The sequence below is a fragment of the Antechinus flavipes genome, chromosome 4, assembly GCF_016432865.1.
Source record: "Antechinus flavipes isolate AdamAnt ecotype Samford, QLD, Australia chromosome 4, AdamAnt_v2, whole genome shotgun sequence".
NCBI lineage: Eukaryota > Metazoa > Chordata > Mammalia > Dasyuromorphia > Dasyuridae > Antechinus > Antechinus flavipes.
The window spans coordinates 368,450,006-368,466,556 of NC_067401.1; the positions used below are offsets into that span (position 1 = coordinate 368,450,006).

The 16,551-nt window shown below is 30.7% G+C and overlaps 1 protein-coding gene across 5 annotated transcripts in view; it reads left to right on the forward strand.

The window, feature by feature from the left end:
• GPATCH2 (G-patch domain containing 2) overlaps positions 1-16,551 on the forward strand; it is a 452,239-nt gene that overhangs the window by 171,320 nt on the left and 264,368 nt on the right. For all 5 annotated transcript variants that reach the window (XR_007953687.1, XM_051998289.1, XM_051998292.1 and 2 more), the window contains 3 exons: positions 639-1,352; positions 12,502-12,563; positions 16,090-16,272. Coding sequence is in view for 4 of the 5 variants with exons in the window: in XM_051998289.1 (XP_051854249.1) it covers positions 639-1,352; positions 12,502-12,563; positions 16,090-16,272 (959 nt within the window). In the remaining variant the exon portion in view is untranslated. The remainder of the gene's footprint in view (positions 1-638; positions 1,353-12,501; positions 12,564-16,089; positions 16,273-16,551) is intronic.

A 16,551-nucleotide genomic window follows, 5' to 3' on the forward strand; every position in this document is an offset into this window, starting at 1 on the left:
TAATTCAACTTGAATATAATTTGTTTATATGTGATTATATGTGAGTATGTGATTCATGTGATTATGTGCATAAGGGAAAAAAACTGATCAGTCCAGCAAATGAATGCTATCAGAGAGGATAATAGTAGTTAGACAATGAACAATTGGCAGTACTTTGTAGAGAGAGGAGAAAAAGTATATCATGAGATGGATACAGGAGTCTTTTCCTGACCTAAAAAGAAGCAGAGGTGACTGGAGAGTCTGTCTTTAGTATGGTAAGAAATTGGCTTAGAGTGACGTGCAGGAGAAAAGACTAGCAGAATAAACACCATTATGTAGTTGAAGAAAAAATGATTAACATTGGAAACTTTTATATTTTTTCATCTATTGTAAATGGTTCTTTTATGTTTAATAAGAGAACCACTAAATCAGAAAAAAGGACTTAAAATTGAGTAAATTTTAGTAAATTTATACTAAATATATAAATGTTCAAAATCTATATTTCAAACTCTGACAAGGAAAATGAAAGAGCTTTACAAACATTTCTTTATAATGACAATGTTGTGTTTTAGATCAGTTTAGAGAAAGGGCTTGATTGGCATATAAAATTGAATTTTTTTAGGCTGATTAGTTCTTTTTCTTTTCCCTAAAATTTGTAGGCATTTTAGTCGAACTATGGAGGAACTGGTTCATGATCTTGTATCAGCCCTAGAGGAGAGTTCAGAACAAGCCAGAGGCGGATTTGCAGACCCAGGAGATCACTCTCGAAATATGACTTGTCCACTGAAACGTCAGGCAAGGAAAAGGAGAGGGAGAAAACGACGGTCATATAATGCTCATCCACCTTGGGAGACAGGCCACTGTTTAAGTGAAGGTTCAGATTCCAGTTTAGAAGAACCAAGCAAGGACTACAGAGAAAACCATAATAACAAGAAGAAAGATCACAGTGACTCTGATGACCACATGTTAGTAGCAAAGCGCAGACCATCATCCAACCTAAATAATGTTAGAGGTAAACGACCCTTATGGCATGAGTCAGATCTTTCTGTAGATAATGTTGGTAATAGAACTCTCCGTAGAAGAAGAAAGGTGAAACGTATGGCAATAGATCCACCATCTGAAATCTCTAACCCACTAACACTGACCCAACAGCATGAAAATAGAGATCAAGAAATGGACAATGACTATAAAGCTTACCAACACCAAGAATTCAGTAAAAACAAAATTAAAAAAAGAAAATTAAAAGTCACTAGACAAGGACTAAAAATCCAAGATGATGGACTGGTTTGGGAAAGTGAAGATTTGGTCCAAGCTAATAAGGATAAAATGGAATATGAAGAACAAAAAGGCTCAGATGAAATCATGAGTGAAAGGTGATTTTATTTTTCAAATTCTCTTAAATATGAATTTTTTTCCTTTTTATTTTTCAGTGTCATTGAACATGCATGTATGCATTTAGCTGTTTAGTAGTTTCAAAAAAATCTTAAAATACGCTGATTTATATTGTTTTGTTTAATTAACAAGTGCAAATTTCCTAATGTGATAAGCAGTTTGATTTGTTACAATCATTTTTCTTATTTTATCTTTAGAGATTAGAGATTCTTAGAACTCAAAAGCCTGGTTTCTTGTAAAATTCAATTCTCAGTTATCTAATTAATTAATTTGTTAGCTTTTATGTTATGATATTTTAGTGATTGGAATTTGTCAGAGCATTTTGACTGTCTAAAAGCACAAATTGCTAGACCATCTCTGCTCATTTTGTTACGTGGACATAAAATGTCTCCACATTGCCAGGAGTGTTGATTATTTATAAATGACAACAGATTATAATTGCCATTAAGTATAATTGTTTCTAAAGTCTATTTGGGTGATACAAAGGAGGTAAGTCATTTTTTCCATATCACAAAAGTACTGTTTCCTTTAAGACTGGGAGAGCTTGGCTATGTTCATATTGTCCAATATATGTTTATATTAAAGTTGAATGTAGAGCTATCATTTTGCAGATTTAAAAAAAAAATTGTTCTGGGATAGTTAGTTATCATTGTTTCTTAAGAAGTGTCTTTTTTGACTTAGAAGCATGCAGAACAAAGACTGAGCACAACTTGCTGATTTTCAGTAGGAAAATGCTCACATTCTTTTCAGCTGCTCTTTTGCTTTGCTAGTTGATAACATAGAAGGCTATGCAAAGATAGTCGTAGAACCATATTATATAGTTTTTCTAGAATTGCAAATCTAGATTATTTGTTTTCAATCTAGATTTTGTTACTGTAGGGACTCTAGTATGGAAACTCCCTCCCATAATGCAGGTGAGCATTTTATCTACTACTCATGGAAATAGACATTTTGCATCTCAGAAAAGTTACATGATTTGGTTAGTCTAGTATGTAGGTATCAGATGCAGGACTGAAACCTAGACCTTTTATCTCTGAAACTAGCAGTTTGACAAATACCACCATAATGACTCAGAATATGTGATTCATATGCATAAGGAAAAAGTTGATCAGTTCTTGAAAAGAACTTTTGTAAAGCCTTGAAAAGGCTTTACCCTGATTCAATAATGATTATGTGAATAAAAAGCAGCATTTTATCTCTAGGGTATTTTGTTATATTATCTGGTTTCTTCTTAAGGAATGATAGCCTTCCTGTATCAATTTGCTGCATTTTTAATTCAGCAAATATTCAGGTTGGTTGTGTGTAGAACACTATTGTAAAGTCAATATCGTGACTTTGGCAGAATAATCACAACTTTAATAATTTTCTAACTGTAATAGTGAATAATAGTAAATCATAGTGCTATTAACTTTACAAAGCATAGCAACTTTGTGAAAGAGATATTATAAGTATTAACTTCAGTTAACAGATGAGGAAACTGTTTTGAAGATAGGAATCTGGTTATGTAGCTTGTAGTGTCAAGGTTGGTAAAAACCTCCTATTAAACTAATGTTTTTTTTTTTTTTTTTTTCCAGTCCTCAGAGTACTTGATCTCTGAAGCTGTTGATAGTCTAACTTCTTGTCTGCTCTAATATTTCTTGGCTTCAGTGACATTTCTGTATCCCAGTTTTCTCCCTTCTTTTTTGACCTCTCTTTCTTGGTCTTTTTTTCTAGATTTTCATCTTTTTCTTATCCCTTAACTATGGGTATCTCCCAGGCTTTTCCTTTTTTTTGTTTACATTTACAATTTTTTGTAATTAAAGGAGAGCAAAGGGTTTGCTTACATTTCTACACAGATGATTCCCATATTTATATATCCAATCTTAAATCTCCCTTCTGAACTTCTATATCATACTACCAATTCCCCAAATGAATGTAACTATCTTTTTGCAACCAAACCCAATCTTTCTTAAAACTTTCCAATTCCTATTGAGAACACTATTTAAAAAAAAAAATTATTCAGATTTACCTATAAAAATAACAAATACTTAATATCCCTCAAAAGTAAATCCATTGTTTATGCTATGCAGGAAGGGAATACATCATTGTAGGCTAGTCCCCTATGATATTCCAAGCTTGAACCCAGCAGCAGAAGGAAAGGACTCTGTGGCAAGAGGCAACCAGTAGACAACGTCTAGCATAAAAATAGCCTCAAAGTCTTCCAGTGGAGTGGTTTAGGAAAGTCAAGAATCAGTCCAAGTTAAATAGGGATGAAATGGAATATGGAGAACAAAAAGAACAAAAATGATCTCAAATGAGATCATTAGTGGAAAGGTGATATAATTTTTAAAATAATCTTAAATATAAATTATTTGTCCTTGTTTTACAGTTTCATTGAATATATGTGCATTTAGCTGCAATAGTTTCAAAATATATCTTAAAATATTCCAAGATTTATATAATTTTGTTTAATTAGCAAGTGCATATTTCCTAATACGATAAACAATGTGATTTATTATGTCCAGGAAAGCTCTTGTCTGATTCACTGTACTCAGAACTAGGCAGGTTCTACCCAAGATTTTCAGTTGTAGAGCTTGGTCCAAGTTTAGGTACTGAGATGGATGAGATAATCAAACCAAGGAAAAATCTTGGTTTTATTATCTTAATGCCTTTGAGACTTAAGAAATGCCTTTGAGATTATGACTACATACTAAGTCAAAGTAAAGCTGAGAGGGAAAAAATATCTTGGTCTGAAGGACTACAGGAGGACCTGGAAAAAATGAAATATGAGACATAGAATGGAAAAGTTGAAGAGGAAAGAAGGGCAAGGAAAATTGACATCTGAGAAACAGATGAAGAAAAACCTCACCTAAAAACTTTATGTCCTAAAATTATAAGTCAGACTGAAAATGACTTAATGAGGAAATAAAACCAAAAGTAAAAAATATATACATATATTGGAAATATATATATATATAAAAACAAAACTAGAAAACAGGCCGAGGAAGAAAAAATTATCTAATCTAAGAATTATTGGAGTACATGAAAACTGATTTTAAAAAAGTATGGATATCATATTTCAAAAAATGGATAAATGAAATCAGAAGTCAGATCCAAAGGACAAAGTGAAAATATAAAGAAAATCTGCTAATCATTTGGAAAGTAGCCTCAAAATGAAAAATCCCAAGAAGGATGTAAACAAAAATCCAAACCTTCCAGGTCATATAGAAAGTACAACAAGCATCTTAAAAGGAATTTAAATACAAAAGAGCCACAGTAATAATAAACTCACAAGATTTAAGAGATGTCAGCATAAAAGAGCTCAATATTTAGAACATGATGTCATAAAAAAGTTATTTTTGATGTCTTTCTAATATATTTTTCTTTTTTTTTTCCCTTTTGGTTTTATTTTCTCATTGACTCATTTTATATTAATTTTCAGTACATTCAGTTTTTAAGTGAGGTTTTTCTCCTTCTGTTCTCAGGTGTCAAAGATAAAAGCTTACAACCAGTGATAACATATTTATGAAAATTAAGTGTAATCCTATTAGGATAGGGGGAGAGAGAGAGAATGAATTTTTAATACAGTAAAATATTTCCAAGCATTCATGATGAAAAATCCAGAACTTAGCAGACATTTTGAAATGAAAACAGTTGACTTTTTATACTTAGAAAGGTACATATATTAGTTTAATTGAAAGAAAATGTGTGGGTATGCATTGTTCACACCTTATTAGAGGAATAAGAAATATATGTCATTAGAGTTCTAATATCTTTAAAGGTCACAGAGAAAGGTAAAAATGACAGAGGGTCTATGAATGGTTTTGTTCTGTTTTAATGGAGGACCAAAATAGAATGAATACAGTCCTAGACTAGAGAAGAAAAGAAGGAAAGAAAATAATTAATGCATAATAGAAGTATATAAAGTTGTATATTCATGGAAGAATATGTGGGAAGAGAGAATATCCCATGAACCTCATTTTCACTGAACCAAATAAAGGAAAATTAAACAAAATTTTTCTTGTTTTTGTCTCCTCTTCTTCTTTATGTCTTCTTTCCATGTCTGACTTTGTGTCTCTATCACTGGTCTCTCGTACACACATTTCATTGCAGAAATATATTAAACTCAAAATGGAAGTTGGAGAGAATAGGGACAAGTTGAAGAGAGAGGGGTCTAAGGAAGAGGCAAGAAAAAGTTATGGGAACTAAACTAAACAGACTTGAATGTTGTGGGAGGAGCATGAAGTGGGAATTAAAAGAAAAGGAAAAAAAGAGTAAAAATATGAAATTAGAAGTAGAAAAAGAAGAAAAGAGCTGCAACACAGATAGAACAAGTTTTTTCACTTAAAAGACCACAGGTACCAGGCAAAGTCCCTCTATTTTAACACTATCTTTTGTGAAGGTGTGGAGAAAGGGGGAAGGTATGAGAAATCAATGAGGAGAAAAAAATACAGAGTGACAGGATGGACCCATTGTAAATATGAATGGGATGAATTTACCCATAAACCAAAAGAACAGAAATGTTTAGAAAAAAAATCTAAATCTAAGTTGTTTTTAAGAAATATACTTGAAATACAAGTAGACACAGAGGTTTTTGAGAATCAGAGATTATCTTTTACCTTTCTTTTTATCCTTGGTGGTTAGTTGGTTAGCAGTACTTGACACATAGTAAGAACTTAATGTTTATTGACTAGAATAACTGACTATTTAAAAGAAAAGTTAATTGAATTGGAAGAAGAGATAGATAGTAAAACTTTTGAGTGGAGTGAACTTTTCAGAACTAGACATGAACCAAAAGAAACAAGAACGAAGTTGAGGACCTCAATAGAACTTCAGAGAAATTATAATGGACTGATCTTTGACCATTACTGAATGGAAAGAGGATTTTTATCCTTCTTAATTATAAATGGCATCTTTATAAAAATAGAGTTAAATTGGAACATAAAAACCTCATGAAAAATATAGAAAAGAAAAAATAATAAGCATGTCATTTACTCATCACAATGCATCAAAATTGTATGCAGGTAAAGTTCCCTTAAAGAAAGAATATAAGAATGTTGATAATCATTGACTGAAATACTGTGAGATAGTTCCTGATTTATTTACAAAACAGTTTCTTCACTTTCTAATGTAGGCCCAATTTCATCTTTCTTAACAAATAGTCATCACATACTTACCACATGTTGAGAAATTTAATGTCCTCTCTAAATATAGGTTAGTTACTTATTTGTACATCTAATTTATTTATTATATAGGTGTTTATGTATGTATACATTTTTATATCTAATGATATGCTCATAAACATTCACAATTTGTCTTATTAAAAACTAAATACTTTTGAAGTTATCAAGCAATAGGGTATATTTGCTGAGGGATAAAAAGGCTATATCAAATCATCTCTACAATATAAAGAACAATTCATAGATTTAAATTTTATTGAACAAGTCACCTCAGAGTGCCATAATATTTTTCTGTCCTTTATTATAACAGAGTCTTTGATTTAGTTCAGCTTTTCTAGCTTTTTTCATTTAACTGGAATACATAAAAGAAGTCCAAACAGTGAAAACATTCAAGTGACATCTTCTAGGAAGAGTTCATACCTGTTATGGTTCTGAAATCATAAAACCATTATTATTCCTGAATTGAACTGAGTTTTACTTTCAGATCATAGAGGGAACTGTCCTAAAACACTGTATAATCACTTGATATATCTACATGAAATAAGGATATGTGACTCTTTTGAAAAACATATTAATTACTTCTATTCATGGAAACTTTTCCCAATAGTATGAAAATGTCTTTTGGATTCAATAAATGTAAATTTCCAGTTCAGCGTGAAGCCTTTCCTTTCACAATTATTGGTGTTCTTCCAATCTTCCAATCAGCTTATATTTAATCTTTGTATATGTTGTGCCCCACCCCCAACTTAAGCTCATTGAAGGCAAAGTTTATTGTTGACCTGGGCCCTCAACTTCTAGTACTTCCCCTTGCAGATGATAGTCACAAAATTGTTGGTGAATGAATTGAATTTAGAACTACTATTGGAGATTTAGTATTTTTTCTATTGTACCATTTATATGAATTCAAAACAATCATTCATACCCAAGAATCATGACTATAAGACATAACTAAAACATTTTTAATACACCTGAATTTTAAGGTAATCTTTATTAATTGGTTAAAAATAGGTCAAAAAACAATGAACTTTTGATTATTCATTAATTTGCTTCTCAACATAAGGATTTAAAATTCTCATTTTTCTTTTAGTTTTTTAGATTGCCAAGAGTAATAGGTGAAGGAAAAAGTTTATGAAATTAGCTATTCAAGGAATTTATTAAGTAGTCCTTAGATTCAAATAACTTTTACTATTAACACCTTTGGCTTTAAAAAAAGAAAAAATATTGAAGCGTTTGTTTAAAATAAAAATAAGAATATCTTTTTTTCCCCTTTTCTAGTACCAAGCAAAGCATTCTTCTCATCTAATGTTTGAACATAATAGTAAAAAAGTCTCAGACTTCATAACTAGCTCACTGTTACTTCTATTTCAACTGAGTAAAGTGTTTGTAATTTATCAGTCTCCCTAAGAAACTAAATATGTTAAAGTTATAAAGAACGGCCTCCCATAAGCTAATCTTATTGTATGTCATCAGACATGAACAAGAGAAAAAAGAATTATATAGTAGAAATGTGTATGTTAAGTACTTTTGGAATACTTAGGTTCCAAAACAAAAAGCTTTCCTTGCCCATTATTTTTTAAAATTAGTTGTTTTTAAAAATTATGAATTTTTCAATCAAGAATAAAAATATTTCCACATACAAAGGACAGAAAAGAAACCATGGATCTCTTATGTATATCTTATTAAAAGAGAAACTTTTAAAAAGATTTTACTCTTAATTCTGAGCAAAAGTGGGGCAAAGCAGCTCTATCAAAATTAAGTGATTTACTGTCTATTATAAATGGTACTCTGTTTCTTATTTAATGTTGAGGGTCAGTGGAGAGCAAAATCATGGGAAAATCTTGAGTATAATCTCAAGCAAACCTGGAAGAAAGACCAAGGTTCAAGGGAAATATACTCAAAAATTGCACTTATAATTTCTAAATCCATTTTTATGTATCAGTAAGTGATGGGGAAGAACAGAACTAGATGCTATTAGTGTTAAAGTATTTCTAAATAATAGTGACTAGTGCCTAAGTAATAGTGATTAGGCAATAATAGTATATCAAATTCAGGGGGCAATAGATATCTCATATTCATTGTTTTAAGAAGCAAGTATTTGAAACTGAGCAAAATCTAAACACTAATGTACCTGAAATTTTAGTTTTGGGGAACAAAGTCTTATCTGTTTCTTAAGAAATACCTTCAGTTCTTATAATAATGGCCAAATCATCATTTGTTCGGTAAACATTTATAGTTCCTATGAGGTATAATATATAGTGGTATCGTAAATAGAGAATTACCTTAGATGTTAGTTTGGGATTCGGATCTTGCTTCTGACATATATTAGTTCTTGCTTAGAGAGTCTAATTTTCAGAGTAGACACTGATCTGCATTCACAGAAGGAGCTCCCTATCATTATGATCTTCAAGATCTGAATCAGTGTCTTAGCGTAATATTGTAAGTGTTGCAAGTATGAAAAATTAGAGATCTCAAAGTAAAGTCTTAAAATACACATCCTGGAAAGTCTCTAGGATCTTAAAAACTCTTAATTTTCACATAGAAGAACTAAGCAACTGTCAAAGAGAAAAAAAAAAAAAAGACATGGGCCACATGGAAAAATTGAAGAGCTGATTTTTTAAAAAATGAATGTCAGGTATGTGTTTGGATGTTTATAAAAAGTGACCTTGGAGGTCATATGATTCATCAACCTCATTTTATGACAAGGGGATAAGTCTAAAAATTTTTTGATTTTTTTTCACTAAGTCATAATGTAAGTTGCAAAGCTAGGATTTGAACCCATGTCTTACTTATCCAGATCTTTCCATTATAATATAATCTCTTCCATTGAGTTTTGGGGTTTCGGTTTTTTGTTTGTTTGATACAATAGATATTTACTAACAAACTTTACTCCACATTACATTCTCTGGGATATTTAGCAAAGTACCAGATACTGGTTATGTCCAATGTCCACTTTCCACTTTCATATGATGATCAGTTGTTGACAGGGAGAATGTATTTTTAATTTGATTAGCATTGTGTCAACATTAATTGTTGTATTTGACCTAAATTATGTTGTTTCTTACATTGGCTTAATTTGCATGGTTGTCTTTATAGTGTGGTTCTTTTGTTCTACTTCATTGTGTGTCAATTCTATCAAGTCTTACTGTGCTCTTTGATATCTTCATTTTTTTTCACTCTTTATAATACAATACTTTACATTTATATATCAGTCTGTTCATGTTTCAGTTATTGAACTTGTTTTGTTTCAAGCTTTTAGTTCTATAAAACTTGTTTTGTATTGTATAAGGTTGTATGTATCTTGATGTTAATTACCAGATATTTAATGCATTTTGTTGCCCTAAATAGAATTTATTTTCCTTTCCCTTTTACATTTTATTAAGAATATATAGAAAAAACTTAATGATTTTTATGAACTAATCTTTTATATTATTACTTTGCTAAAGCTATTATCTAGCTATTTTTTTGAAAGTAGTTCTTAAGAAAAAATGCCCAGCTAAAAGCTAATAGAGAATTGATTGTGTACAGAAAGTGTTAAAAGTGAAAAGTGAGAGAGAGAATTATGTGCCTTTAGAAAGAGTTCAAAAAGGAAGTGAATCTTGATTTAAGCCTTCAAGAAAGTGAAAAATTTGGAAATATAGGAGGAAAGGCATTTCAGATAGTATAGCAAGCGCAAAGACAAGTTAAAACACATGTGATATATGCAGTAAAGAGAAAACAATCCACTTTATTACATACAGTGTCTATGCCTAGGAAGAAAGGGTCGTTGATTGATGGTAAATTCTTGAATCCAAACTCAATTGGCTCAAAAAATAGAAAAATATTTGTCATTTTTTAAGCAGAATAATGGTTACATAGGTTAGAGAAGAAAGAAACTGGAGTTAGATAATAATACTATGGTAATAACCCAGATCTGAAATGATTGAATTCCAGATTAAAATAGTAGTAGAAAGAAAGAACCAGAATCAGTTATCCTTATTGATTATTAGATATGGTTATCTAAAAAAATAGAAAGAAAGAAGTAAAACAATTACAACATGTTCATACCATTGATATAATTAGTTGGCAAATGGGTATCAGATCTGTTTGGCAAAAAAAAATTTGCTTAATGGAGATGGAAGTCATTGGTTTTATATCTTAGATCTTAGTTTAATGGAGTTTTACTTAAGTACGTGTCATAGTGGAATAAAGCCAATTCTTGAATTCCAGATGATTGCATACAAAAATATCAACTTGCATATGTACAGTGATGAAAAACCCAAGGTGATGATTCAAGAGAGCTGTTATTTTTTTTATCATTGTGAGTACTTGTTCCATTCCAGTGCAGCTCAAAAAACCTCCGTGCCTTAGTTGATGATTTTATGATAAGCCTGTGACCAAAAGAATTAATTACCTGATGACCAGCATTCTGCTTATAAACTTCTCCAAACTTTGCTAGGCTGGTCTTCCATAATTGGCATTTTAATTCTTATAGAACCTGTAGTAAAAAGGCTTTTTATCTTGGTAGGATCAGTTAGAACTTACTCCACTGAGACTTCAGTATTATTTCTGTGCTATGTTGAAGACTAGGAGGATTTGATAGAAATATAATGCTACAGTATGAATAAAGAATAAATGCTTGTTTTATATTAATTTTTTTGTTTAATATTGACTTAAGTGATTAGGAATCACTGGGGAAACGATGTATTACAATCACTTAATTTGGGCAAAACAATGTTAAAGATGTCATTTTAGATGGAGGGAGGTATATATAGTAATGAATGCTCTCTTTTTAAATGTTGTAAAAAATTTAAAGGGCTTAAGTAAAACAAATTGTAGAAGCTAAATGGCAGCATTTTTATTCAGTATTTAGTAGCTGTGTATAATTTGCTTCTTGGTTGATTTTAAGTTGAGTAGATTCTAAAATTTAGTTTCAGCTTTTAAAGAAATTATAGTAGATTTTTCTAAGCTTCATTACAAAGCATGGTATTTTCAAAACAGCCTTTGTATTTAAAAATTCATTTGGTTCATTTTTATTATTATTTGCAAAATTCATGATTGTATAATTTTAAAATTCCAAATCATAATAATGAGAAAAGACAAAACAGTTTGAAAGCATATTTCTTAAAGAGAAAGTCTTTTCCCATTCAGAGATAAAACCACTATTGACAAATAGCTTGTAATCTCATCCTATGCTGTATTTTAACTAACCACATAGATTTCTCATCTTCTAAAAAGGACCACAACTTCCATTAGCACTATTGAAAATCATTTATGTGCGTAAAGAAAGAGTACCTATTGACTTTAATTCATATGTTAAGTTTTGCTATATGTATTCTACTACATATCAGTTCTACTGTAACTCTTGAACTTATACTGAAGTAATTGGAACCTCTGTTTTTCTCCCATCATCATTATACTGGTCATATGTATCTTTTTCCCCCCATGGTGACCTTAGATTTGATTTTATGGATTTTCATTGTCTAAGTAAGAGAAATGTAGTGAATTCTTAAGGTAATATATTTTCCAGAATATTTGCAAATGTTGTTATGAAAAGTAATTCCATCTCCAGGCCCTTGTATTTCATGTGCTGAAAAAAGGCTTAGATTGCTTTTGATTGAGATTTTTCCCATTTTATTGAGCGGTGGTGTTCCAGGATCAAGCTGAATTGCACAGCATAAGAAAAGAGCAGTGAGCATTTGATGGAAGCAGATAATAAAATGCATCAATTGTGTCAGCACCTCCTTGCAGTCACATCTGGCTTACTGTCAGGGTCCCATTAGATTCCTGTGGTTTTATGTGCCAAAAATAATATGCTCTGTAGTTAATGGAACCAGGATATTTGCAGTTTGATTAAAAAAAATCATCTTATTTTCTTTCAGATCTTTGTCAGCTTAAGTTCCATCTGAGCACCACCTTGTCTCTTTAAAATTTTACGACTGAGAGATCAATTGTTCTTTTGATCCATTTCTCTCTTTTCCCCCCCTTATTACAGTGACTCCAGCAGCCTCAGCAGTACTGATGCTGGTTTGTTTACCAATGATGAGGGAAGACAAGGTACTGAAATGTCATTAATTTTCTCTTCCTCCTTTGGAAAAAAAAAAAAAAGTTGTGTCCATTATAAGTTATTTTATGAGTTGATGACTTACATAATCCATTTTACAGTAAACGTATGGCTTACTAGACTTGAGATTCCATTTCATAGCTAGTCTTTTAGGTGCTATGAATGGTCATGTCCTAAAGCAATTAAATCCCTTGATTATCTTCTACAGCTAAGTATGCAAAGCTTATAATATTAGGAAGGATTATCTTTCTTTTTGAAACTAGTACTCTGAAAGCTTTGTGTACCTCAGTCTTTTCAATTTTGTTCCTCTTTTAACAAGTTCACAAGAGAATGTTTCTCATTCTCTGATTACAATTGTCTTTAAAATTGTTAAGCATTAATATAGCTGGATTTGCAACTCATTTGTCATTTTTATTCAGCTGTGACATTTATTCCTCCTATTCATTTTTGTAAGTAATTAGATGATTTTCTTGAATTCAAATTTCAGAATGAGGAAATGGAAGTAGTGTTGTCTTTTTTTTTTCTTGTATCTACCTTCTTTAAGAAATGCTTAAAAATGTGTTTTCCTAAATTTTTTTTTCATTGTGACAACAATATTTTTTAAAACTACCCATCTTAAAAATATGGAAGAATCTTAATCATTAATTAGGATGTATTTAAGAATCTCACAAAAATTTTATCTTGTTGAAGTTGCTTCTAATCCATTTATTGTTACTAAAAAAAAAATGTGGGTTTTTAAAAATTATCATTTTAATCATTTTGTGGTTTCAAATAAGTAAACAATTTAATTACAACTTTAAAACAAACTGGAAGTATTACCATATCACATTGACTTTTTTCCAAACCATCTATCTTTATAGTGATACTTTTGTAGTAAAATGAATGAAATATGATCATTAGTTTTATTTCTAGTATAAATTATTTGTTTCAAATGATTAGACTTATGGTTAATTTCAAAGATAATTTTAACCCACTAGTAAAACTCATGAGAACTTTATTTTGAACTTAAACTTTTTTGATGAGAAAAATAGATTCCAATAGCTGGGAGGGAACTCTGCCAAGTTTCTTTCCACCTTTAGTTAAAGATTAACTAAATTATTCCCAAAAGATAACTTCCTCTAAATCAGATCCCTATAAATTTCTTATTTGTGTTAATTAAAAAAACCCAGCCTTCCAAATCTTTTAAAAGCTATTAATCTCAGAGAAGGATAGTATAGTTTAAGAAACTTCAAGCCTTCCATTTTTTTCTGTCATGTACCATTTTTTCTGTTCTCTCCAACTCTTAATCACTTCATTTGGAGATTTCTTGGTAAAGTTATAGGACTTATTTTTCCTTTCTTTTCTAGCCTTGTCACTAATAAAAGCAGTAAATGTATGCTCATAAAATAATTCTTAGTGACAAAATAACAAAATGCTTTAAAACTATAGTTACTGATTATAATATATTAGCTTTACACTCATTGAGATCTCCAATTTTTCAAGATGACTTAGCTATTCTTTCCCTCCCTCAATTACATGTAAAATTTTTTTAACATTCAATTTTTTCCAATTTTGTTCCAATTTTTCTTTTTTTTCCCTCCCTCTTCCTTGAGAAGACAAGCAAATTGTCATAGAGTATATGTGTGTAGTCATGCATAACATGTTTCCATGTTCTCCATATTACAAAAGAAAATAGATCTCCCCAAAATCAACAAGAAATCCAAAATAAAAAGGTATTCTTTGATCTCCATTCAGCCTCCATGATGTTTGGTTATTTCTTTGGAACATTTATAGAATCATTCATCATAGTCTTTTGGAATTGTCTTATATCATTGTATTGCTGAGAATAGCTAAGTCATTTATAGTTGATTATCCTACATTGTCACTAATACAGTGTTCTGGTTCTGCTCACTTCTCTTATAACACAAAATATTCTTTCACAGTCATATACCACAATATGTTCAGCTAATCCACAATTGATTGGCATCCCCTTAATTTCTAATTCTTTACCACCAAAGAGCTGCTATAGATATTTTTGTACATAAAAATCAACTTGACTGTTCTTGAATAGGAAGATGACATTACTCATTAAAATTCAGTCTAACTCCAGTGGTTTAGTTCAGTATCTTCTTTTCTAAAACTAATGTATAAAATTTAATTACATTGTTAATAACAAAGTACACATTGTTTTGAGTTTACTCATAGTTTTTTTTTTTAATTAAAAAGAGTTTAATGGTTCATTTGAATCATTTCAGTGATTCTTATTATCTGATAAGAGAGAAATGTATGCTAGTATTATAATTTAATTGGAATAGGAAATTCTCTGTACCAATGCAGGTCAGTACCTTTGCAATTTCTAGACTTAACGAGTTGCCTAGAACACTGAGAGGTTATTGGGTTTACTCAGGATCACATATCCTTTAATTCAGACCTTCTGGCTTCAAAGCCAACTTTCTATCTGCTATGCCATGCTGATTCCATATTATTTGATATCCCTATTAAACTTATCCATTTTATTTAGAATAATGAAAGTTATTATCTTAAAAACTGTGTTTATCACTTAAAACTGAATCTTAGGCCTTTCATAAAGAAAAAAAATTACTTTCAGTTGAAATTTAGGATTATTTTCTGTATATCTTTGGTAAGGTAGACTTTGGAATAAATAAAGAAATTGAGATAATTTTCACGGATGCCAACATTAGCCAAAAAAAAAAAAAAAAAAGACTTCTGAAAATCTTAGATTTAACTTATGAAGTCCCAAATTTAATTTTGCTATATGCTTTATATTTTTCATTTAATCATTATTCCACAAAGTTACATGTTTAGACATGATTACCTTTCATTTCTTGTCTTAAAAAAGAAGGAAAAATAGTTATTCTCAATAAAGAAATATTCCTTAATTTTAAATTAATTGTTCCCCTTAAATTAGACTTTTAAATATTCTCATATGTCATACTTGCTAGTTTGTGTTTATGGCAGTATAGCATAGTATTTCTCAATATACCCCATGCTACTGTCACTTTTCATTTAAAATCAACTTTTTCAAAACTATTTCTTAATGAACTTAATCAGATTAATTTCATTTAGTCACATCTGTTCATGATTGTTTCCCCTTTTACATTCCATACAAATCATGAAATTAAGCTAATTATATACCATTATCAGCTGCAAAGAACGAGTTTCACAGTTTTATACCTTTTAATTCCCTGCAGGAGATTAAGGCTTGTTTCTTCTTAATATGGAAAGGGTAGTAACTTAAATGGATTTCCCTGCAGTTATTGCCAAAGGATTAACCAGTTTATTATTGTTTTTCACATTTCTAAATTGGTTCTAAAACATTACATTTTATGTGTTCTTATTGATGGCAATGTTTGTCATGCCATTAAACACCATTCCTGGAATGGAGCTGCTGTGTAAAAGAAAAACATATTTTCACCTTTTTTTTTGTTGTTGTTGTTGTTTTAATAAGTGTGCATTGTCTTGATGTTAAACTTGAATCTTTGGGGGTTGGGGGGCTTTTGATCTATTATCTTTGTACAGGTGATGATGAGCAGAGTGACTGGTTCTATGAAAAAGAGTCAGGCGGGGCTTGTGGCATCGCAGGAGTCATTCCCTGGTGGCAGTCTGAAGAGTCTACAGAATTAGGAAAAGAATTACCAGATCCGGTCTTTCAAAGTATCTTAAGTGGTTCTTTTCCTCTTATGTCACCTTCAGGCAGAAGAGGTCAGTAACACTCAGACCCTGAGAGGTAGGCAAAGTGCTTGGGAGTCTATACTCAGAGGTGAAATGTACACTTAAGTATGTTATTTTAGTCCAACTGGTTCTAACTATTCTATTTCCTGATGTCTTATAATGTTGCTACTAATTATTGGTTAAAATAAAAGACCAAATTTCACTTGCTTTCCTTTTACTTGCTATATCCCCATGATGGCAGTCAAAATTAAGGCTTTGGGAAAAAAAAATGTGAGGAACATAAGATTAATAGACACTATTATCATAAGC